The 25,288-nt window shown below is 51.9% G+C and overlaps 1 protein-coding gene, 1 long non-coding RNA gene, 2 other non-coding genes and 1 pseudogene across 4 annotated transcripts; 2 read left to right on the forward strand and 3 right to left on the reverse strand.

Moving 5' to 3' along the window:
• Positions 1–1,602: 1,602 nt before the first annotated feature.
• Dipk1b (divergent protein kinase domain 1B) lies at positions 1,603–9,364 on the forward strand. Its single transcript, XM_059259122.1, has 5 exons — positions 1,603–1,777; positions 5,234–5,368; positions 7,583–7,690; positions 7,784–7,960; positions 8,398–9,364. Exons 1-5 carry the CDS (start codon positions 1,715–1,717, stop codon positions 9,208–9,210), a joined length of 1,296 nt encoding a protein of 431 aa, XP_059115105.1. The 5' UTR covers positions 1,603–1,714; the 3' UTR covers positions 9,211–9,364.
• A 713-nt stretch (positions 9,365–10,077) lies between these two features.
• Positions 10,078–12,541, reverse strand: LOC131908044 (uncharacterized). Its single transcript, XR_009378525.1, has 3 exons — positions 12,340–12,541; positions 11,804–11,855; positions 10,078–10,950 (listed from the first exon to the last, which is right to left on the reverse strand). It is a non-coding gene; the product is annotated as an uncharacterized LOC131908044 (long non-coding RNA).
• Positions 10,675–10,817, reverse strand: LOC131910156 (small nucleolar RNA SNORA43). The gene has a single exon (XR_009379017.1). It is a non-coding gene; the product is annotated as a small nucleolar RNA SNORA43 (small nucleolar RNA).
• Positions 11,611–11,742, reverse strand: LOC131910161 (small nucleolar RNA SNORA17). Its single transcript, XR_009379022.1, has one exon. It is a non-coding gene; the product is annotated as a small nucleolar RNA SNORA17 (small nucleolar RNA).
• A 6,419-nt stretch (positions 12,542–18,960) lies between the features above and the next one.
• On the forward strand, positions 18,961–24,032 carry LOC131908820 (von Ebner gland protein 1-like; annotated as a pseudogene).
• The last annotated feature ends 1,256 nt before the right edge of the window (positions 24,033–25,288 follow it).

A 25,288-nucleotide genomic window follows, 5' to 3' on the forward strand; every position in this document is an offset into this window, starting at 1 on the left:
GACTGCATAGAGTTACTCATGACACAAGTCCATGTCATCAAGCTTAATGTTTTATTTAAAAAAAAAAAAAGATGTATTTATTTATGTGTGTGTAGGGGAGAGGGGGGATCATGTATCTTTGTGTGCACATGGAGGCAGGAAGTGGGTGTTGGGTGCTTCTTCTATCACTCTCCATCTTTTCCTTTGAGGCAGGGTCTCTCCCTGAACCTAGGGCTGTGTTTTCTCAGCTAGAGTGGAAGCCCCAGCAACCATCCTGCATCCGTTCCCATCAAGCTGGGATTACAGGTATGAGCAGGATGCCAGACTTGCTACATGGGTGCTGGGATCTGAATTTCAAGTCTTAGGATTTCAAATAAGTGATTTTTAGCTACTGAACCGTTTCTCCAGCCTCCCTGTTGCCAAACTTAAACTACACTGTTTATCTGACCTGAGAAATCAAGATTAGAGACATAATAGTCAAACTTCCTAAGCAGGTAGTGTATAATTGGTGCAATAACGAAATAATCCCTCTGTTTCACTTCTTTCTCTCTCTTTCTCCTTCCTTCCCTGAGGCAGGGTCTCCCTTTGTAGTTCTGGGTAGCCAGGCTGGTCTTGAACTTACATTGATCCTTCTGTTCCTGCTTCATAGGTTCTGGGATACAGACCTGATGTTATTTTCCTATTGTTTTGTGACCTGCTCTTGGCTCCAACTCTCTTCAGCCTTTCTAGCCTATAAATCCGACCTCTTCAGCAGGGCTCATGGGACACTTTCTCCACTTTATGAAAAGAAAATTGGCCTGGTCCAGTAATTATGAAGTAATTAGCATCCTTAAACTAAAGCTGTCTTTTAACACCATTTTGCAAAGCATGTATATGGACAGCACTGGAGTACAGGGGAAGGCGTTCAGCCTCTGTATTCCCTAGCGTGCAAACGACAACGCCATAGAATCTCCACCAAAGGTGTCGGTGAGGATTCAGGGCAGCCGGTGAGCATGGGGGATGGTGCAGCGGGCATTCTGGCCATTGTCTTTTAAGTTCAACAAGCCCCTTACCCAGAGGTTAGCGGCTGCCTTCCTAATCACCCTAAATGGGAGTCACATGAGAAGGGCGCGTCTGTCGGTGGGCAGAAATCAGAAGAGACTGGCTCTCAGGAGCAGTTGCTGACCGCTGGGGCTGTGGATCCTTCCCCAGGCTCCGGTGCAGCCAGGGCTGCAGACGCTGGGTGCCAGACAGCTGCGGTGGCCTCACTACTGATCACACGTGCAAACACGGGAGGGCTGGGGGCAGATCCCTCGTTTTTCACCCTTGAAAAGGTGTAAGAAACGCGCAAGCGCAGGCTGCCCCCCCCCCCCCCCCCCCCCCCCCCCGCGGGTCTTCAGCGCCAACCCTTCCCCTGCGCTCCAAGCTCAGCCCCGGTGTCTTTAGCTAGTTGCGGAGCCGGCAGGGGTGAGGTCCCCAGCGGGAGGGCGAGACTGGACTTGGGGCCGCGCGCTAGCCCCCCATGCGCGTGCACGCCCCTCCCATCCGTCTCCCCGCGCGTGCACGCCCTTCCTCTCTGCCGTCTCCCCGCGCGTGCGTCGCGGTCGGCCGTCAGAAAGGCACGCGCCTCGCCTTTAACGCGGGCCGAAGGCGCGCGGCCCGTATGGCGTGCGAGCGGCGGCAGCTGCGGGCCTGGCCAGGCCTGGGCTGAGGCCGAGCCAGCCGCGGGGTTCCGCAGCCCTGGACGGCGCCCATCATGCGGCGGTTGCGGCGCCTGGTGCATCTGGTGCTCCTCTGTCCCTTCTCCAAAGGCCTGCAGGTAAGGGGCGGTAGGCCAGGTGCAGCCACACGGGGAGGGGCTGGGTGTGGGATGGTGAGGGTCGATGGATGGGCGCTTTGTGCACCGAAGTCCTTCCTTCCCTTCCCTACTTCAAAATTAGGTTTGCTTTTCTGGAGTAGCAAACTTGGGACATACCCGGCCCATGGCCATCCCATGAGCCAGCTGGAACCAGGGACTTTGGTGACCTTGGGCCAGGGAGGGCCAGCTTCTATCCACAGAAGAGGCTCCTCCGCTCGTGCTTTGGGGTGATGCGGTCAGGCTTCTGGACTCCAGCCGCTGGTTGCCAGTGTCCTCAGAGCCTGTAGGAAGGACAGCACTCGCCAGCCCTGCCCAGGTCTCCCTGGCCTCTCTGCAGGGCAGTCCTGAGGATGCTTGGAGGATGCTGCCCGGGCTGCGCCTTTGGCCCAGGGCTTGACCTGCCTTAGACCGTTTTAGATAAAGGATGAAGGGGGAAGCCTGCTGGATGCAGAGATCTTCCAGGCCCAGATGCCCTTGTCTGCTATCCTCTTCCAGGGGCCTGAGCTTGCACTGTGGTCCACGCTCAGCCCCAGGTTGGGTATGAGCTGCGGTGTTTGGGGAACTTCCTTGTGCCGGGAGGTGGGGTGTATCCATACCCCTAACTCTGAAGGATAGAGCCTGACTCAGCAGCGAGTGGGCCTAGGAATGGCAGGAGAGGGGTTTGGGCCGGTTCCCAGTGGGGCTGACTCAGGAGCGTATTGGCTGAGTCTCACCTGCTCTGAGCCTCACTTTCTGGAAACTGAGGAAACACCAGGGTGCCTGGCACATGGCCTGGGCTTCCTGGGCAGGGAGGTCACTGTGTGGTTACCATTCTTGTAATGACCCTCTTCACTTCCCAAGTGACTTCTCTGGTGCTGGACTATTCATCCCTGCAAAATATGGGCCCAGGGCTTGCCAGCCTGTTCACCACTGAGTGGCAGAAGACTATGTGAGCTTCCAGTAGCCACTGTGGTGAGACCTGCACCAGGGTGCCGATATGCAATGGGTCAGGGGCCCTGGGGAAGAGATGGGTTCGACAAAGGCCAGGTAGACCATCAGAACTTCACCAGGTAATAATAGGCAAAGTGGTTTGGTGGAGCCATGTGTGCCAAGGCCCGGTGTCCTGGGAGGGGCCTGCCTGGAGTGGCCCTGGCTGGCCAGCTGGCTTCTAGTTCTATATCACTTGGTCTAGCCTGGGTCAGCTGCAGGCTCTGGTCCTGGCCCTTTGCTCTTGGTGTAGCTTGAAGTCCTTTGCTCTTGCCTCCCAGCTACGGTGTCCCCTGTTGTTTCTCAGTCTTCGTGTTTTCATTTTGGACAAATCTGAAAGAAACAGCTGATTGGCTGGACCAATTGGGCCCCAGGAGGAGAGGTCCACAGAGCCATGCCCCAGAAGAGGGGCCATCTCCTGGAAGAACTTAGGAAGGGCTGGGCATTGTGCTTGTGAAGGAGATTCCTTTCTGTTCTAGCCCTGAGGGAACTAGGGCGGAGTGTAGACTTCAGTTCAGCACGACTCCCAGATCCAAAAGTGGGACGCTGACTGGTTCCATGCTCAGACTCTCTGGCAGCTGGTAGACAGGACGCCGCAGGAAGCACTTGGCATCAGTAGAGGCCCTCCTCTGGGGATGCTGCCCCACAAGTCTGACCCTCTCACCTTTCCTGCCGAGCTGGGCTCTGCGACTGATCCCTTGCCTTTAGCTTCAGATTGGGACATTTGGCCCAATGTGGCACAGGCTGTCTGGAAACTCCCAGTTCCTTCCCCCAGAGACTGCCATTTTCCAAGGGGGGCACTGGGGAGGGAGGTGGCATCCAGCTGTCTCTGGCTGTCAACTTTGGACACTGCTTGGAGTACTCAGTGGGAACCCGTGTCCTCAGCACCTAGACCAGACCTCTTCTCACCCTTTAGTGCTCACCTGTCAGCTGGGAAACTGAGGGCTGAGGGGTGAGGAAGACAGGGTGACCTGGAACCTCTGCAGAAGTGAAGGTCTTTGATCCATCTTCGTCAGGGTTTTGGGCCCAGGACTGCCTGCCCCACCCCTCTGGTTTCTGTCCCTTTTTTGTTTTTTTTCTTTTTCAAGACAGGGTTTCTCTGTGTAGTTTTGGTGCCTGTCCAGGATCTTGCTCTGTAGACCAGGCTGGCCTTGAACTCACAGAGATCGGCCTGCCTCTGCCTCCCGAGTGCTGGGATTAAAGGCGTGCGCCACCACAGCCTGGCGTCTATGAATGTTTTGCCCACATGTATATATGTGCTTCATGTGTATGCCTGGTGCCACAGGAGGTCAGAAGGAGGTGCTGAGTCCTGTGGCATTAAAGACGGTTGTGAGTGGGTGTGGGAACCGAGCTGGTCTCTTCTTTAACAGTACCAATGCTAGGATTACAGAAATGTGTCCACCACACACACAGCTTTTTAAAAGAAACTGAGGCAAAATACACAGCATGGCAGGCAGCGGTGACACACCCCTTTAATTCCAGCACTCAGGAAGCAGAGGCAGGTGGATCTCTGTGAGTTTGAGGTCTCCAAAGCGAGTTCCAAGACAGCCAGAGAAACCCGTCTCAAAACAACAGCAACAACAATAACAAAACCCCAAAACAAACAAACAAAAACAAAACCCACAGCATGAAATAATCAAATATCCTATCCTGCCCATCTCTGCTTGCACATTTGGTGCTGTGGAGCCTCCGACTCGGTCCATCCACAGAAAGCTCACCTTCCCATCCTGACTCTGTGTTCCCACAGCCTACCCTGCCCCTGACACTTTTGTTTGCCTCCGTGCATTTGAGGACTCTGGGGGACTCTTGGGTTGGAGTCCCACAGAAGGTGTCCTTCTGTGACAGCCATCCTGGTGGTGGCAGGTACCCAGGCTTACTTCCTGCTGAGGCTGAGTGGTGTTTTTATCTTGTGGATGGATACTGGCTGTCCACCCTTGCTGCTGTTACTGCTACTGTGGATGTGCATGCATGACCCCATGTCTTCTCACTGCTTCTCAGGGTGTAGTAGAATTGGGCTGTGGGCTCCTTGCCCTCCATACCCCTTTTCCTGCTGGCCCTGACTCAAGGGGATCAGTGGAAAAAATGAGGGCCACATTCCTGGGGTGGCTGAACCAACTAGCCCCAGGCCGATGGCTCAGCTGACCTTATTTGGAGGCAGGAATGTTTGGAAATGAGAGCATTTTAAGGGAACAGGTTGTAAAAAACGTCTTCATTCAGCTTTATCTTCTCATTTTAAAATGTCTACTTGTGTCTGATGGAGAGCCCCTGGCTGCAGACTCTGGCATATGCCCGATAATGGTGGGGTACTGAGCTAGGTGCTTCTCAGTGCTGGAGGTGATGGGTGCCAGCTGAGTTGGCTGTGGAAGATCTAAAGAGGTAGAAGCTGCCCTTGGTTATGGGCACAGCAGGGCCACAGATGGGCCCCTCCTCACCTGGTCCCTCCCTCAGCAGGGCCGGCTCCCAGGCCTCAGGGTCAAGTATGTCTTGCTGGTCTGGCTGGGCATCTTCGTGGGCAGCTGGATGGTCTATGTGCACTACTCGTCCTATTCGGAGCTCTGCCGTGGGCACGTCTGCCAGGTGGTGATCGTAAGTCTGCCTGGGCCCAGGGACCTGACCCATGTGGGGCCCTTAGAGATTTGGTGGGAGGTGGGCTTGGATGGGGGAGTAGAGGGCTGGAGGTCAGGAAGGAAGTGGGGAAATTGTAGCTGCTGCATGTACTCGGGGTGGACTTAAATGTCGAAACATGGACTGTTTAGCAGGGACACAGGAATAGCCTGGAGAGGGCTGCCCTGGCCAGTCCTGAAAGCAGGCCATGGGGTGGAGACTTTTATGCCTTCCTCTCCAGGGAACCATTGCTGCTATTGAGTGAGGATGTCCCTGTGAGTGCATGTGTGGGAGTGCATGCTTGCATGTCAGTGCCTGTGTGAGTGTGCCCATGCACCTCATGAAGCTGGTATCTCGGTTCTCTGTTCCTTGTGACTGGTGACGGGGACATATTGTCCCCAGACAGGGGACATTGCCTCTTTTCCAGAGGAGATCCTTCTCTATCCCCTGGTCATATAGTCTCAGGTGCTAGCCAGACTCTCAGCATGAAGGAAGCTACTCAGTGGATCCCTACCCTGGCCCACTCTGCAGATGAAGAAACTGAGGCTTGGAGACCCAGGGGCAGCAGGAGTCCTGAGGATGGCTAAACATGCTGTGCTCATTTTAGTTTCTTTTCGTTTTTAATTTTTTTCTTTTAAAAAAAGTACATTCATTTATTTGTATATGCGTGTGTGTATGTATGTATGTGCACACACATGTGCCATGGCCTGTGTGGAGGGCAGAGGACAACTTGTGGTAGTTAGGTTCTCTCCTTCCACCCTTACTTGGATTCTGGAGTTTAAACTCAGGCCATGAGACTTGGTGGCAAGCTCCTTTACCTGCTGATCCATCTTGCTGGATCCTACCTTGGTTTCTGTGGAATTTCCTCTCGAACTCTGCTGTTTTTTCTGCCACCTTGGAATGCTGAGTAGGCTCTTGCTCCTCTCCATCAGCTGTGAGTCAAGGGCAGCACGGCCTCTGGCTCCTGCAAAGCCCTCCCATCCCCCCCGAAGTCCTGTGACTGGTGTCGATGGGGTATCAGCATAGAGTCCCGTATGAAGGGCTTGCCCAGAGGGTGTTGGGATGGACAGGCATAGCTTCACTGTTCCACCTCTAGCTGATGAGCCTCTTCCATGTGGCCATAGGACACTGTCTTTGTGGCTCACATGGCTTAGTCAGTGCTTCAGATTGGCTCAGCTTCTTGGATGGTGGGGTGTTGGGCACCTCCCTTCCTCCATTTCCTCCAAGCTTGGCTCTGACCAGTGCCAGGCTCCATGGCAACCAGTGATGTATCTCCAGGAATCTACCCAAGTGAGAGCCAGCAAGCCCTTTACCCCAGACTAGGCCTGGGTAGTGCAGATTTAATCTGTGCTGAGAGGCTCTCCAGCTAATGGAGTGGCCTGGGGCAAGCCTGGCAGGAAGTAAGGTCCTTAGCAATTGTGGGGCCCCAGGATGCCATTTCTTTAGGGATGGTGACAAATAATCCTGACAGTGACCAGTAACTGAAGTATTGGAGCATTTGAGGTGTTAGGTCTTGTTCACAGTTGGGACCCCTTGGCAGCACCTCTTATGGGTTGGTGGCTGGGAGTCCAGCTAGATCCTGAGGATCAAAGGAGGGGCCCTACCATTGGGCTGCTCCTGCTTCAGTCTCCCGGGCAGGCTAAACCAGACCAGAGATCACAGTGGATGGAAAAACGCTGCATGGGGGAATGTGGACACCTGCTCAGAGGAGTGCTGAGTGCCTTGAAAGTTCCCAGCCTCACCATAAGGGAGATGAAGGGGTGGCCCAGGTGCCCAAAGGGTATTTAACTGGGTAACACCTGAGGTTGTTATCGACCATGACCAGGCCCCTCTCTTGGGACTTGTGGCTTTCATCTCACCGCAGTCTAGGTTACCTATCTGACCATCGCTCTGCTGCTGAGGGCCCAGCTGGAGATGCAGTGGAGGCCTGTCATGGGGACTGGCCTGTGGCCCTAGCCATCTGTGTGTTGCATTCTAGTTGCAGTGTCTGGCCGTAGACTGGTGACGTCCTTCTCTCAGGAGTCAAGGAGGGAGCAGAGGGTTGCTCCTGGAGACAGGCCTCTCCCCGTGCTCATGCTGCTGGTGGCTTTTCCTTCTGTCCTGGGGTGTTTGGCTGGGCTGTGAATCCATAGGAAGTGGGTAGGGCTGTGACCACCAAGCCCCGGGCCATACATACCCTGGTACCTATCTCCTCAGTGTGACCAGTACCGCAAGGGCATCATCTCCGGCTCTGTCTGCCAGGACCTGTGTGAGCTGCAGAAAGTGGAGTGGAGAACCTGCCTATCCTCATCGCCAGGCCAGCAGGTGTGCAGCTGGGCATGGTTGGCAGGCTGGGTGTGGGCTGCTGCTGGTGGCAAGCTGGACGTCTATAGGAGACATACCTCTGGCCTTGTCTAGGTATACAGTGGGCTCTGGCAGAAGAAGGAGGTGACCATCAAATGTGGCATTGAGGAGGCCCTGAACTCCAAGGCCTGGCCAGATGCAGTTCCGCGGCGGGAGCTGGTACTGTTTGACAAGCCCACCCGGGGCACCTCCATCAAGGAGTTCCAAGAGATGATCCTCAGCTTCCTCAAGGTTAGTCTGCTCTACTAGGGGTGCTCAGATCTCCACTGTAGCCCACAGCTGGGATGTCTACAAAGACCTGGGTAGGAGGCAGGCAAGGAAGCATCTTTCAGGGCTTGTGGGAACAGATGGACGGGCCGAGTCTGAGGTGTGGTGAGGGTTCAGGAGATTGAGGACTCTGCATCCGGTATGGTAAAAGTAGGGGCTGGTGGGGGTTAGATACAGGGCTCAAGGGCCACATGATTAGTTTTCAAAGGCTTACAGTGCTGTGGCCTCTACGCTCATCCCTCTGTGACACAGGCAGAAGGGATTGAGTGTGTGGTGCAGGCAGCAGGCCTTGTTGATATTCTAATGCCTAGAGACCAGGCCAGACCCAGTCAGTGCTCTGCCAGCTGAGAGGTGTGCACCAGGGCGTGCTTCTCTGCCTTCCTTTTGGTCCCAAATGTCAGGCGAACCTAGGAGACCTGCCCTCCCTGCCAACGCTGGTTGACCAGATCCTTCTCATGGCGGACTTCAACAAGGATAGCAGGGTGTCCCTGGCAGAGGCCAAGTCTGTCTGGGCCCTGTTGCAGCGCAACGAGTTCCTGCTGCTGCTGTCCCTTCAGGAGAAGGAGCATGCTTCCCGGCTGCTGGGCTACTGCGGGGACCTCTACCTCACTGAGGGCATCCCCCATGGCTCCTGGCATGGGGCAGTGCTGCTGCCTGCCTTGCGCCCGCTCCTGCCCTCTGTGCTGCACAGGGCTCTCCAGCAGTGGTTTGGACCTGCATGGCCCTGGCGTGCCAAGATTGCCATTGGCCTGCTGGAGTTCGTAGAGGAGCTCTTCCATGGTTCCTATGGTACCTTTTACATGTGTGAGACCACACTGGCCAATGTGGGATACACGGCCACCTATGACTTCAAGATGGCTGACCTGCAGCAGGTGGCGCCGGAGGCTACCGTGCGCCGCTTCCTTCAGGGCCGCCACTGTGAGCAGAGTTCTGACTGCATCTATGGGCGAGATTGCAGGGCTCCGTGCGACAGGCTCATGAGGCAGTGCAAGGGCGACCTCATCCAGCCCAACCTGGCCAAGGTATGTGAACTGCTGAGGGATTATCTGCTGCCTGGTGCTCCTGCAGACCTCCGTGAGGAGCTGGGCAAACAGCTGCGCACATGTACTACACTGAGTGGACTGGCCAGCCAGGTGGAAGCCCACCATTCACTGGTACTTAGCCACCTCAAGACCTTGCTCTGGAGGGAGATCTCCAACACCAACTACTCTTAATGCTGCAGGCTCCAGCCATTATAGCTCAGCTATGGGTGGAGCACCCACTTGGGAAAGATCACCCCTCTCCAAGTAAGTCTCCTCCACCCCACTTTCCCAGCTGAGCAGAGGGGTCATTTCTCTGTACATGTAAATAAATGGCTTTTATGCAACACTTGGGCATTTGGATCCCTTGCTAAATACAAAGCAGCCTTAGGCAAGGCTCTATCCTACAGAGCTTGTCTGGGCACCGATGGGACATGAAGCATGTTATGGGCCTGAAGGCACCTTTGGCTCTTTTTTTTTTTTTTAAAGATTTATTAATTATGTATACAGTGAGTGTTCAGCCTGCAGGCCAGAAGAGGGCACCAGATCTCATTACAGATGGTTGTGAGCCACCATGTGGTTGCTGGGAATTGAACTCAGGACCTCTGGAAGAACAACCAGTGCTCTTAACCACTGAGCCATCTCTCCAGCCCCACCTTTGGCTCTTATAAACTTTGCAGCCCCAAGGATCAAGCCTGTGAACTCTGCACTGGCATTTCCACCACCAGCACTCCACGCAACCATTGAGCAATACCCCCAAACCAGAATGCTGGTGGCACACAATGGCAGCTCCTCTCTAGGCTTCGGACACCTACAATTCAGCTGTCCACCAGTGAATTCGCAGAACATGGTATCTTTGTGCTCTACTCCCAGAGCATCGGTTTAGGGAAAATGTCTGCCTACAGTATACCAGCAAACTTCGCTTTTGGTATAAGATAGCCAGTTCCAGCCCAAATCCTCAAACCTCAGCATTTACTCCGGCAGGTTTTAATTTCCAGGGGAGATAAGGGAAACTCTTAATAGACTCTTTACCCTAAGATGTTGGTAGTAAAGATTACAAGCTTCAAGAATTAACAAGTTTATTTGTGTCACAAGCACCTACAGCTAGCTTCTCCCCGCTCCATAATTATCACTTCTAAGGCCCCATGCACTTAGTTAGATGGAAATGCTGGATCTTAAGAGGGCCCTCCACCTCTAGTGCTACTACACATATCTCACTTCAGTCTTGAAGGAACAGTTCAAGCCAACACAATGTGGTCTGTAATTTAGGATGTGGGTTGCCAGGATAGAAGCATAGAGCTGCCCAAAGCCTGTATGGGTGGTTCTGCAGGTCCCTGGTGAAGTCACAGAGGCCACATTTGAAGCTCATGGCCTATAATCACATCTGCACCTGTCCTGATTAGTCACGTGACCAAAAGGTAGGCCTTATTCTTCCTGGCTCCTGGATCTGAAAAATGAGAAAGGATGAATAGTTTTATATTTCCTGACTCCTCTGAATGCCCTCCCCACAAACCCAGTTTGCAGCCACTCCCAACTCCAAAGTTCTATCTGGCCAAAATGCTGACCATGCAACCTTTTGGTGAGCCCTTGAGGTCTCTGACACTGGGGTCTGGCCACCAACAAAGCCACATCCCAGTTCCACCTCACTATGGCTCTGCAAAATGTCAGGCTATAAACCATTCTTAGTGCTCACTGGCTTCTGAACACTGAGCGTAGAAATAGCCACTTGCTCTTTGCCCTGACGTCACAGACACAGCTGAGTAGCTGTGCTGTGCCTGCGGTGCTGACAGATCTAGGACAGCACATTCAGGGCAGCTGCACACATCCCACCTGAGCACGCTCCGGCGCAGCCAGCCCACCTCTTACCTCAACGGGCCACTGCTGTGCATTGGGCATCAAGTCCACACCATGAGCAGAGCTTTGTCACCAGCTTTCCTGCAAAGAGAAAGAACCAGCACAGCTCCCCCCTGATCCAGGTGCTGCACTCTCAGAGCCCCAGGAGGCCTTTTTTTTTGCACTTTAATGCATCTCCACAGTGCCAGCTTCACTCTAGTAAACTAGGGCTAGAGCAAAGTGTGCCTTTAAATTTTTCTGACTAATATGACGATCAGGGAAGGGCACCATGGGGAGACTGGGCAAAGGGGGGTGTTATGCCTAGGGCAGGACAACCTAAGACCTTACCTCAGTTGACCTCATGGATATTCTTTGGCCAACCACAGGTAACTAAATCAGGGCACATTGGAACCTCACATGAGGGGGTGGCCATCACTGCCACCATTAGTTGTACCACCACCACCCCATTCTGAACTCACGACCCCCCCCCCCCCCCCCCCCCCGTGCTGCATCGGCCCACTAACATGGACTACTCTTCCCACTGTTGGTTCCACTTGGCGGTGGTGCCAGGGACGAAGCCCCTCAAGTGAGTACTTTACCACTGAGCTGTACTCTGGCCCTGCTAGTTTAACTCCACTCATCTCCTCAAAGGATAGCTCTGATGTCACTGCTGTTTCCACCCACTGTAGTTTACCGGCCACATATTGGGTTACCTAAACCAGTCAACCACCGGGAAGGGCGGCCCCACCTCCAGCTTCAGGGAGTGTTAGGCTACTAATCATTCAGATGTTCACAGGTCAGAACACTGAGCGTAGACATAGCCTCTCTCCTCTCTGCCACCTACTGACACACATGTAACACGGCAGCCACACATGCAACGCCTCTAGGGGCAGGACGAACCCAGTGCCGGAGCCATGGCTGTTAATGGGAATCTTAGTAACTTGGGTCAACTTACCGAAGACCCCAACATGTCCTCACGGCTTCTTAATTCCCAGCAGACAAACTCCCTAGAGAAGAAAAACAATCATTCTGCACACATTCTTGGCAAGATCACAGTGGGGGATTTCATCAGGCCTGTATTTTACTCCTATTCCAATGGGTCCACAATAGTTTGGTCTCCTTGCTAAGGCTTTAAGTGAAGTAACAAAACAACGTAACTCTCCTCGCTTCCTAATTCAGTGGCATTGCACTAAACAGACAAGGTCTGCGTTATCTCAAGTTGGCTATTCAGAGTCGTTTTGAATAGCTGTCCTTTCAAGAAAAACCTCATCAGCAAGCAGCAGATGTAGACAGGCACGTGCCCTGGTGTTCCTTAGTCCTAGGAAGGAGAGCCGGTCGAGCCCCAATCAGGAATGACCAGAGGGATGCCTAGGAAGCTCCCTCTGCATTCCATTAACCCAGACGCCGAGCCTCGGTTTTCCTTCCGGGGCCTCGGGGGTGGGGGTCCTCCACCCGGCCCTCGGGCACATCGTGAACTGCCCTTCCCCTTACCGCAAGGTTAGTCTGCTGCACACATTAGGGCGACTGAGCCCTCGGAGGGAAAAGAACGCGACACTTTTTTTACGATCAGCAGTACGAGACGCAGTCTTCCCGCCAGCAGGCCGAGAGCTATGGAGGGTCGTCTGCGGTGTCCCAGGTCAACCACGGAAGAGACGAAGCCACCAGCCCGTACGCCGCCATGGCTGCCGAGAGGCTGAACACAGCCGCACCGCGTCTTTTATAGTAACGCCTACGGCAGCCCGCGAGGGACTTCCCCTGTCCTCCGGCTACAGTGCCCTCTAGTGGATCTTCCGCTCCTCGCCAGCGCTCCTCGTAGCCGCTCAGAGGTTCTTGAGCGAGTCCGAGTCCTGCATGGTCTGATCCTAGATCTTGCCTCGCCAAGTGGATCGCAGCGACTTCTTTGCGTATTGCCAAGCTCGCAGGACTTTTTCAAACCACCCATGGAGTCGAGTCCTGCGCCTGCTCAGGAAGCTCCCTGGTTTTTTTTTTTTTTTTTTTTGTGGGGGAAACCCTGCTTCCCAGGTTTTTGATTATGCCAAGGCTTCCACGCAAAGAGGAAAGGCCAGTTCTGACTGACCAGTATTCAGGGGTCAAGGAGGTGACACTTTGCCTCTTCTTTTACAAGGAAGCTTTGGGAATGGATCAGGAAGAAGCTGCAAGGAGTTCACAAGTCCCAGATGCTCCTAACTAGCCCCAGCTAGGGGGCTGTGTGTGGCTCTGAGGCAGCTTCTTGAAGGTTGAATGTCCTCTACTTCAGGGTGGTGCTCAAAGACACAGAATACACTCAGAAGACTAGCTAACTGCTGGGATGTGTGTTGTGTCCCGCACAAGTACACATCACACATCTAATGAGTCCTGAAACTGATGAGGACTTCCGGGTGATGGGGGTGAATTGTGGGCTTGGGGACACATCAGTGAGCACTGTTCTGCTACCCATGGGCCAGGCCAGCCACACTTGCTGATGGTCTCAAATTGTTGAATCCTTCCTTCCTTTTCCTGCCTTCCTCCATTACTTCCTGCCTGCCTGCCTCTCCTTCTTTTCCTTCCATCTCCCCCGTCCCCGCAGACAGGGTTTCTCAGTGTAGCCCTGGTTGTTCTGGAACTTGCTCTGTAGACCAGGCTGGCCTCGAACTCACAAAGATCCACTTGCCTCTGCCCCCTGGGTGCTGGGATTAAAGGCATGCACCACCACCATCTGGCCAGCTTCCTTCCTGTTTTGTTTGTTTTTTTGAGACAGGGTTTCTCTGTGTAGCCCTGGCTGTCCTGGAACTTGCTTTGCAGCCCAAGATGGCCACCTGCTTCTGCCTCCCAAATGCTGGGATCAAAGGCATGCACCACCACTGCCTGGCTCCATCCTGGTTTTTGATACAGTATCTCATATAGCCCAGACTACCTTTAAATTTGCTATATGGTTGAAGATACTTGAACTCCTGATTTCTGATCCTTTTGCCTCTACCTTCCAAGTGCTAGGATTAGAGGCATGTATTATCATTCATGGTCCAAATCCTTGAATCTTTACAGTAGGTGTGAGTATGGGGCCTATCTCCACTTCCCAGAGGGGAATTGAGACATTAGGAATAAAAAAAAAAAAATTCCCTAGTCACATGATTGCAGTGGTGGGCCTAGGAAGGGGCCTTGGAGGTATGTCTGGGCAGCAGAGGACAGAAGGAAGCTCATCTGACCTGCTGAGCATTGACCAGGTCCATCAGTGGGAACTGTTCTGCCAACAGGTCTGGAAGGAACTACAGAGGTGATGCTCTTTTTTGATCCACTCCTGCCCTGAGGCCAAGAAGATCTAGTGCCTGCCATCTCATTTGTTCTAGTATTTGTGATTGAGCTAGATCCCATGCCAGAAGAGGCTCCTACGGTGGCCCTGAGCTGCAGACAGGTCTGGAGCCATCTCTAGACGACAGAAACAGAAGAAGCAACTGCTAGAGCCCTATCAGCAGAGGTCCAGCCAGTCCAGAACTAGCTCCAGCACTGTGACTCCAGATACAGGCAGTAGCATTCCCTGGGCCAGCCACAGCTCAAGGCTGGCTGTTAACGCTCGAAGCCAGCAGCTCCATAGCCAACTACAGCAGCGGAGCTGTGCTGGCTCAGGTATCGACCGCAACTGCAACAAGGTCTCTAAAGACAGAATTAGAAGTGGCTGGATCCAATTCACCACAGACTCCTTTCAGAGCCCTAGCATCCTCCAGCACCAACTTTAGATTTAGAACCCACTCACAGCCCTAGAGAGAGAGCCAGCTACCAGAGCTGCAGAAAGCACTTCCTGTCCCAGTTCCTGAGTTAGATACAGCCCTGCAGGCCTCTCAGGAGCCAGTGCTGTCTGCACAGAGCCAGTTCCAGTCAAGGGCCAATGGCAGGTGCAAGCCAGAGCAGCCTCCACATCAGAGCGGAGTCCCACCCTACACTGCAGTTTGAAGAACTGGTTCCTTCTCTGTTTCTTGACGTGTTTGACAAGCCACTGATGCTTCTGCTTCCTGTGGCCAGCTGGCCTAGGCTTTTGTTTACTGAAGAGTTTTGAGTTACAACACTCTTTCTTTGTTATAAGATGTATTGTTCAGGGTTCTTCATGACACAGAACCGCAAGATACAGCCATAAGATACTTGGTGGGTAAATATCATCTATCTATTATACAAATAGATTTACATAGATGGGGCATTGAAAGGAACTTATTTCAAAGAATAAGAATTGGCTCTTAAAGTATGTAATGGCTAACCTTTTCAAAGATTTATTTATTTTTATCTTATATGTATGGGTGGTTAGCCTGCATGTATGTATGTGCACCATGTGTGTGCAGTGTGCATGGAGGTCAGAAGAGGGTATCAGATCCCCTGGAACTGGAGTCATAGATGGTTGTGAACTGCTCTGTGGATGTTGGGACTAAAATCCAGGTCCTCTGCAAGAGCAGCCAGTGCTCTTAACCATGGAGCCATCTCTTCAGCCCCAGTGATGGTTAATCTTGACTGTCAGCTTGGCTGGGGGAAGTCATTTAGGAGATCAATACAGTACTTCTCTGAGTATGTTTGCAAGGGTGTTTCCTAAGAGGATCAGATCATGAGAACCCTCACTTGATCGATGTTTTAATGCATTAGTGGATTTGAATTTGGAGAGACTATTGGGAGATATCCAGCTGTGGGGTTAGGGCTTCGTTGGAGGAACTGGGTCATTAAGAGGGCATGCCTTTGAAAGATAAATCTTGGGATTCATATAATCCATCAGGCTGGCTTGGCTCCTTGTTATTTAACAGATGATCACACTATGGCTCAGAGCTGAGCAGGATCAGGGCCCTATGTCTGCAGCTGGCTTCACAGCTCCTTGCTAACCTCTGTCCCCACCGAGTTCTCTCTATGGCTGGGGTCCTGGATCCTGCACCCTAGGGATTGCACTCTCAGACCTGAAGCCCTCTCTGCCTAGACTGGGATAGAAGTGAGAAGGGGTGGTTCTCGGCCTTAGCCTTTCCCTGTTCTGGGACCTGTCTCTCTGGGCACTAGGAATAAAGGCTCACAGAACTGCAGAGCTCGGAGGAGTCCCTCTTGAAGCATCTGGATGCAGTCTCCTTCAGTGGGCCTCATGGGTCTCACAGGATCTAGGTTGAAACCCTGGGTCTGCCATTCTGCAGGACAGAAACCCCGTTCTTTATAGAGTTCTTGCTCCTCTCTTAAACCTCATGAGTTGGGGCCTCTACTGTCCACTCCAATGTTCTCCCAGTTTTCTTACTCTCTAAGTGCCCATCAGAGTGACCCATTGAACTTAATGCTTCCAGTATTTAAGGCTTTTCAGGCTCAAGGTTCCGAACTTTGACACATTCTTGCTGCAAACAAGTTTCAAAGGCCTGAGAAACACAAGGTCATGTTTAGCACAGCTATGACCTCACTTCCTTTTAAAAATTTTGTTTTATTTTTATGGATATGAATATTTTGCCTGCACATATGTTTGTGCACCACGTGTGTGCCTGGTGTCGGCAGAGGCCAGAAGAGTGATAGTTAAATGGCGCTGGTTGGTGGCGCTGGTTACTGGTGGAAAAGTCACAGGCCACGGCAGAACCAATGTTAATTTTTAGAGCTTTATTAGGAGGGAAAGGAGGGAGAGAGAGCCAGACCTGGGGGGAGGGAGCAGAGCAGGAACAGAGAGAGAGCAGAGAGAAAACACACACACAGAGAGAGAGAGAGAGAGAGAGAGAGAGAGAGAGAGAGAGAGAGGTGGGAGTCCGCCTGAGGCTTTTTAAGTCAGGTACATAGTCGCTAGCGCCCGCTGATGATGTAAGACGTAAGATGCAAGACTCCAAGCTGCGCATGTACAGGATCCTAACAAAGAGGACATCAGATCCCCTGGAACTGGAGTTACAGATGGTTTTGAGCTGTCATATTGATGCTGGAAATCGAACCTGGCTCACTGAAGAGCAGCTAGTGTTTTTATCTTGGCCTCACTTCTTGTTACCAAACATTTTTTGTCTTAGTTTATTTATTTATTTTTTTAAAGATTTATTTATTTATTACATATACAGTGTTCTGTCTGCACACCAGAAGAGGGCACCAGATCTCATTATAGATGGTTGTGAGCCACCATGTGGTTGCTGGGAATTGAACTTGGGACCTCTGGAAGAGCAGTCAGTGCTCTTAACCTCTGAGCCATCTCTCCAGCCCCCTGTCTTAGTTTATTTATCTTGGTTTCCTTTTCTGTTGCTGTGATAAAATAAGCCGACAAAAGCAAATTAAAGGAGAAAGCATTTGTTTCGCAGTCACTGTGGTAGGGAAGTCACCGCAGCAGGAACTTGAAGCAGCTGGTGACATTGCATCTACAGTCAAGGTGCAGAGAGTGACGGACACTGGTGCTCAGTTGAGTCTCTCCCTTCTACACAGTCAGGGTCCCAGCCTGGGAATGGTGCCACCTACAGTGAGTTGGTCTTCCCACCTCAATTAACCTAATCAAGATAAGCCCTCAGGCACCCCAGAGGTTCATGTTCTGGGTGACTTTAGATCTCATCGAGTTGCAAACTGAGATTAACTGTCCCAATATCTGACTAAAGCGATTTAAAGAAGGAAGAATTTCCTTTGGCTTACAGTTCAAGGGAATACAGTCCAGTCATGGTACAGAAGGCATGGCAGCTGGACTAGGACACATTGACTCTATAGTTAGGAGCAGAGGGAGATGGATGCTGGTACTCAGCGTGCTTCTCTCTCTCTCTCTCTCTCTCTCTCTCTCTCTCTCTCTCTCTCTCTCTCTTTCTCTCTCTCTCTCTCTCTCTCTCTCTCTCTCTCTCTCTCTCTCTCTCTCTCTCTCTCTCTCGGTTTCTTTGTGTAGCTTTGGAGCCTGTCCTGGAACACGCACTGTAGATCAGGCTGGCCTCGAACTCACAGAGATCTGTCTTCTTCTGCCTCCCAAGAGCTGGGAGTAAAGATGTGCACCACCACTTCGAGGCTTTGCCTGTTTTATTTAGTCCTGGACCTCAGGCTATGGGACCTCAGGCTACCTTCACTCAGGGTAGGTCTTCCCACCTCACTTAGCATAATCTAGGAACTGCCTCAAAGTTCGCTTTTGTGGTGATTCTAAACCTCATCAAAGCTGACAACCAAGATTTACCATCCTGGCTCTGGAGAGATGGCTCAGCAGTTAAGAGCACTTGCCGCTCTTCAAGGACTTGGGTTCAGTTCCCATCACACACATGGTTGTTGATGCTCTCTTCTGGTCTCCATGGACACCCACACACATGTGGCACACACATATAAATAAAAATTAATCTTAAAAAAAGGAAGAAAAATGTCTTGGCACACTTGTTTTTAAACAAAGAACTCCTCTTTAGTGACTGAGTGTATAGATCACATTAAGTGTACCCTATAGGTTTACATGCTGATGAGACAAAACCATCAGTAAAAGAGGCCAAAGGAGTTCTTGCCATAGCCACAGGAGGTGAGAGTGTATTTTGTCTGGAAGCATGGCTCACAGCCTCGTCTGCAAGGTTCTCGCCCTGTGCAGACGGAGACCAGGTCCCTGCAGAGCGGCTCCTTTCTCTTCCTGCAGTCTCTTCGTTCTCCTTCTGTTTCTATGCTGTCTCAGGAGGAAGCAGGAGGCATGGAGACTTCACTAGGGTGGGGACTGAGGCCTCGCCATAGACAAGCAGCTCTGGAGTGTCCTTCAGCACCAGGGCTGATCCTGCTCCTGGAAGGTGAAGCACAAGAGGCCCTTGTGTCATGGTCTTGGCTCAGATTCCTAGGTGGGGCACTTCCCACTCTGAGAACGTTCTCACTGGACAAGGGTCCTCAGAAGTGCCAAAGGCAGTCATGAGGTTAATTCCACAAATTAGTTCCTCCATTCACATCCATCCAAACAAAACTGCAATCTCCTGGACTGAGTAGGGTGGACAATGACTTTGATGAGGGAGGGGGAGGGCAGGATTCTGCTTCCATAGCAAGCCACTGTTCATGATAAGCAGCAGGAGCAGCAGCAGCAGGAGCAGCAGCAGCAGCAGCAGAAACGGCAAGGCTAGGAGCACAGAGCTGAACTTGGACCATGCAGCTACTGCCATACCACCACCACCACCACCACCACCATCAGCACCAGCAGCAGCAGGAACGGCAAGGCTAGGAGCACAGAGCTGAACTTGGACCATGCAGCTGCTGTCATTCATTGTGGGGCTGGGTCTGCTGTCTGTGGTTCGAGCCATGATGCCTCCTCTGACTCCTGCTGATGCTAAGCAGGTGATGGCCCTGGGGAGGGAGGGCTGAGGGTAGGAACTGGCTTCCAATGTCAGACCCTTGGCCTGGGTGAGTCTCAGGCTTACTGATGGGAGCCATAGGGGCTGCCAAAGTAAAACCCTGTGTTCTGTTCTTGGTGGGATTTGTCGGTTGTATGGGGCGTGGGGGCTTGGGAAGGCATTCTAGCCGGCATCATACTCTCTCCCACTTGAGGAGTACACAGAGGCTGAGGGAAGGCTTACAGAGGTTTTGCCAGACAATCCTGGCCAGTGTGGCTAACACAGACATCCACAGATACACTTCTGCCCTCTCAGTTTGTGGGCTGGAGAAAAGCTTCTTCCTTTTTGCCAGAAAGGTTTAATTCAGAATTTCTACTTTTTTTTTTTTTTGGTTTTTCAAGACAGGGTTTCTCTGTGTAGCTTTGCGCCTCTCCTGGAACTCACTTGGTAGCCCAGGCTGGCTTCGAACTCATGGAGATCCGCCTGGCTCTGCCTCCCGAGTGCTGGGATTAAAGGCGTGCGCCACCACCGCCCGGCAGAATTTCTGCTTTTAAAGGACAGGCTCATACCAACACATAAAGCCAGAGATTTTTCAAGATTTTTGTTGTTGTTGTTGTTTTTGTTTTGTTTTTTGAGACAGGAGTTCACTGTATAACTGTCCTGTCTGTCTTGGAACACACTTTGTAAACCAAGTTAGCCTCGGACTCACAAAAATCAGTCTGCTTCTGTCTCTCGAGTGCTGGGATTAAAGACATGTGCCACCACGCCTGGCTAGTTTTCAAAGAATTTTGACTATAAAATATTGGAGTATATTTTTTAAGAAGACTAAGCATTGGAGATGATCAGCTACACTTCCAGACCCTGTTACTGATGGATAGTGAGCCTGGATGCAGCTTCCCTGTCTTTCATATCTACACTCTGGAGGTGAAGGTGACTTGGCTCTGAAGAGGTCTCAGAGTTAAGGCTAATATCCAGTCTACCTGGAGCCCTCTAGTAATTAGTCCAGCCATTGGGCCCTCCATCCTGTCTCCATGGCTGTCTCCCAATGGCTTGAAGTTCTCTCGGCTTTCAGGAGCTGATCAACTGTTAGTCCCACTCTTTGTCTCTTGGTTCTCAGGACCCCAGTTTTCTTCTCTGTCATTTCCACTCCAAATCCCTGGTTGGATCCTTTCTGTTCCCTCACAAAAGGACAGGAGACAGTCACCCCAGGTGACTGAAACCCTGTACACAGGCCACAAATGAAAAAAAACATGTGTGGGTGGGTCCCATGAGCTAGAAACAGTGGTAGCTGGGTGCTGAGGCTGGTGTGACATCTGTGCCAATGCGGATAGGGCCAGCACTACTATTGGCTGGTTTTAGGAGAAGCTTGATGAGGTCAGTCCTTGGAAAACTGCCAGTCACAGGAGAACGCAGGCACTGCGCTTTGGGGCTGGCCACACCCTGGCAGGGTGACTGTGGAAACCGCAGCAGCCCACACACAGTGCGAACATTGTTGTGCTATCACCTACGACTAGACAACTCTGGAGCTCAGTCCACTCTGGCCCTTTCCTGCCCTCCTGTCTCATCCTCTTGAACATAAAGGTTGACTTGCTCCTTCGGATGATTCTCCTCAGCATCCCCTGGGCAGCTGTGTGGAGTCTGGTCAGGGTTCCCCCTAGGAGGTCCTGCACAAGGCCTGCCTGGCTCTGTTGATGATGGAGAGGCGTTGGTCATGACTAGGACTCCTCCTAACCATCCAATGTCTCAGGCCCTTCCAGCCTGCACTGAGACCCTAGCCAAGCCCCTCTGTCTCTGTTCCCACTTTAGCTCCAGCCTAAGACTCCTTTCCCTGGCTTCTGTCACTGCTACCCTCTGAGAGAGAGTTTTTCTCTTCAGATTTTAGAAGGTGGTTCATAAGGAGCTGGGCAGGAAACATGCCTATTCCTGAACGGAAATGGAGTGATCCACTGGCTCCTTTCTCATTTGAAAGAAACAGTGTTGGTGATTTGGAGCTCAGGATGAACCTTACGTAAGTAGCTTGGCTTTAGACTCTCCTCTCTGCTGCTGTGTTGTCTGACCCCAACCCTCCCTTCCCACATGCTCCCTGACTAAAGCTGGTCCCAATACATCAACATGTAATTCTCTTGTATTGTCTTAGCAACCTGACAGGTGATCCCTATAACCAAGAGAACGATTCTCACATTGACACAAGGCTGAACCCAGGAGGCTCAGGGAGCCAACCTATAGTGTTCCTTGCCCGTGAACGAGATAGCCACTGTTGGCTCTTGCTCTCACTCATGGGGTCTTGCTGGCACCTGTGCTCCTGTTAGGTACTTCTCTGACCAACGACAGCCATCTGTGCCTGTCACAGGGACCCCTGTTACCACCCTCGCATCCTTTGGTTGCTCTAGGTTCCAGGGCTTTGAGCACCTGAGTGTGCATCTCCTGGGTTCTCTGCCACAGAGCTGAAGAGCCCTGGCTTGTTGGAGGTGTCATGCATCAGGAGGTAGTAGGAGGTGACCTCATGGCTCTGGTCCCATGACTGGAAGTAGGGAAGAACTATGGGTGTCCTGGGGAGTGTCATACTTGGACCCTGCATTCTAGGAAACTTATTGGCTGCATTCAGTTCAAGCTGACTCTATATGAGGGAGAGGACCTTGGCACGTTCCTCACCTGTAAGTAGCTAGGTTCCAATTCTCACTTCAGTAAAGGCTCAAAGGGAGACCTGCTGATCACATGGCTCTGTTGCCCACAGGGTGGAGGCATGTCATCCACATCCACTTCCTGCCTGGGAAGAACTTTGCCATTGCCTACATCAGGGGCAAAATGAACTATCGGTACTACCAGATCATGATGCTCATGGGTGCATTCCAGATCCTTCTGTGTTTGAGCATGGTCTCCTGGGCACAGGCATGGACCAGGTCCATGTCTTCTGTCCATCTTGCTTCATTCTTCTCCTGGACTCATCAAGAGGGGGATTTGTGAGCCCTTGGTGGTCTTCTTCTTCTTCTTCTTCTTCTTCTTCTTCTTCTTCTTCTTCTTCTTCTTCTTCTCTTCAGTTCTCATATGACCAACCAACCCTAGTATCAGAAGTTCACCTCTACTGCTGACCCAGCCAGTCCTGGCTACTCCCTTCCCCATTGGTCAGCTTTTGTATGGTTCTGCTGTGAACAGGGGTCTGACTGTGGCCCATTCCTCACTGGGGACATGGAGCGGCATGCGCAGTTGTAATGGTGGGGAGGGATTGCAGTATTCAGAGAACGGATACAGGAATTCGACCCCAATACCCTACTGGGCATAGGATGCCCCCCACCCGAAAGTCCTCTTTTCCAAGGTCAGCAGTGCCAGGTGGAGATATGACCTTCACCTGCCAACACTATCAGCAGAGAGAGCAAGCCATGTGTCCATCCCTCAGCCCTCACCACACTTCTCACCTCTGCCAGCATTCAGCAAATTTGCACTCATGATCCTTCTTAACCTGGGGTGGCACTGGCCTGCCTCCTCTTCCACCCTGCATTTTCTGCCTACCTACTCTTCTCCTGTGCTGGCCCCATCGAACCTACCAGTTGGAGGCTGTGGGCATAAAAGGCCCCCAAAGTGGCCTGTGCAGGGTCTTAGGCTGAAGCACCCTGCCCTCTACTCATAGACAAGAACTTCAGGGGCTTATTATTGTTTTTTTTAATTTATTTTTAATTACACTCATAATATTTATTAATTACACTCATGTTATTAATTACATTATGGTATTCATTGATTACATTCGCAGTATTCATTCAATAATTATATTTATGATATTCATTAATTACATTAATTGTATTGGTTTATTACATTCATGATATTATGTCCTGATACTACTGTCCATTTGTGGGTTTTTTCCATCATGGGCCTTACTATTCTAACAGAGACTTTCTCATGTCCTTTCCTCTTTCTGGCCATCATGATATCATTGGAGGCACAAACCTCCGCAGAAAGCAGGGTTTTGGTGAAGCTGTGATGGAAAAGTGCCTTGGGTTGGATTTTTGATATGCATATGTCCTGTCAGGAGGGACTCTGGATACAACATCTAAGATACAGTACCCCAGAGGAGAGGCCTGGGCCAAGGACTCTCCAGGGGCCCTAGAAGAGCTGAGGACATACAGGGACCCTCCCACTGCAGGATGAGCCTTTATTGGATGGGGGAGGGATTTTTATGGACCAGACTGGAAGATGGGGTCCATTAGGAGGGGCTGGACCTGCTTTTGAGGAAGGACAAACTGAGCATTAAACTCTTTTCTATGTCTTTCTTACCTGATTCTGCTTGAGTTGTGGAGCTCAGGGCTTCTGTCCTGGAGGGGCTGGGGTAGAGTGGGGCAGGGCATCCCTGAACCCAGGAAGAGTGGCTGTGCAGGGAATTCTACATCTGTCTCCTGCTCACTGGGACTCAGAGGGTGGTAGGTCTGTCCTATGGAGCCTTAGAAGGGAGCCATGTTGGGGGTTTCAGTCCCACAGCATGTTCCTTCAGTCTAGTGACTGGTGCTCCTAGTAAGAGGCAGGGTGATTCAGTCTGAAGGCTCCCCTCAGGTCTGGGTTGAGGAGATCCCACCCCTGGGTACACTTGGGAGAGTAGCTCTTGGGAGGGGCTGCCTGCTTCTAGCCTGGAGTGAGGTTTGTCCCTTCTTCTCTGTGTTTTTGAAGGCCCTGCCTTCCTACCACTTACCTCCACCCTATCTGCTCTGCAGGCCACACCCTGGAAGCAGACCCAGATGCTGTGAAGATCTTCAAGGAATTTGTGGAGAGTAAAATCCCAAAGACAGGAAGGATCATTACCTGTCCCCATATCGGTAAGAAAAAGGGTTCCTCACTCCCCCTTTCTCTGTTCTCCTCACCCAGGCTTGTGCTCTGGATATTTCTTCTGTAAAATGGTGACCACATGAACAGCCTGTTTTTTCTCATAGCTCACCTAGATTTGCTCAGCTCTCTGTCCCTCTTGGGTCTATAGAAGCCTGTGAGTCGGTCCAAGATTCCTAGGGCACAGAAGGAGTGCTGCAGAGTCCATGCAGGAATCGGGAGCTGGGACCCTGGCTAACCTCTGCTCCTGCAGGGCAGAACTCACAGTGTCAAACTCACCCCCTCCGAGAATCTTCATTCAACAGAGTTGGTGGATATCCCCTGATCACATGTGTCTTGCGGGGTCCAGTAGACCCTGACTTTGTGTTCATCAAATGTGGGCAGATGCTCAAACATGACTGTGGCCATTAGGAAGGGAAGGACTTTCATTTACACTCACAGGTCCCCAAACAGGTGCCATGCCACAGCACATAGGGCCACAGCAGGGGACAAACTGGGTAGGTGGAGAGAGGGATGGGGGCAGGGCCTACATGGTGGTTAGTGGCTGAGGAAAGGGTTGTCAGGGTACAGGGAGGCAGGGGTAGGTTGGCTGATGTAGGTCACTGCAGAGCTTGGGACCTCAGGATGTCCCTACTGGTCTGGACACCTGGTGAAGGATGGTGGCTTAGGTGTGACGTGATGGAGCAAGGTGGATGTGGGTTCTGTGCACATGGAAGGGAGGATTTTACTAGCTCTAGAAATTAACTCTATGGGGATGAGGCCCTCTATGGTCAGAGAGATCCAGAGACATGAACTCCAAAAATTCAGAAAATATAAAACATGAACACGTACGTATGTATATGGCTCAGCCCTGGCTATACAAGATGAGAAATTGATTAACATCTCCACAGAAGTTCCCACAAATATGTCCAATGTTTTCACGTACTATAGCCTTTCCTCTGGGCACAGCTAGGCTACATGCAGAGGACACCCAGCGACTCCTAGGAATATCCGCCTAATTCCAGTGAAAGCAGGAGGCTCGGACAGAGGGCTCTGGACTAGCTTCGTGGGACCTGGGAATGAGGTTCCTTTGGGGGCAGGCCCTTGTGCAGTTGGAGCCACTTAAGAAGCAGCTGCCCTGGACATGCTGAGCAGAGGAAGGAAGACCTCGGAGGGCCAGGGCAGACTGTGGGTGAGCATGTCCACGGACCAAGCTGGGAAATGGTCCTGCTCCAGAGGGCCTAGAATCACAGAGAGGAACCTCCTCTTCCCACTGTGTGGTCCTCTCCAGCTGTCACTCACAAAGGGCCAGTTACACTGCGAGGCAGGATGTCCCAGAGTCCAGGATGGGTCTGTGTAGGGAATTCTGCACCCTTGCCTTGAAACAGGATGGGAACCCTGGAAATAAATCTTCCAGGTTTGAATGCTGCCATTTCCCCTTAGCTGCTGGGGCAAGA

This window comes from Peromyscus eremicus, chromosome 4 (assembly GCF_949786415.1).
Source record: "Peromyscus eremicus chromosome 4, PerEre_H2_v1, whole genome shotgun sequence".
In the NCBI taxonomy this organism is placed as follows: Eukaryota; Metazoa; Chordata; class Mammalia; order Rodentia; family Cricetidae; genus Peromyscus; species Peromyscus eremicus.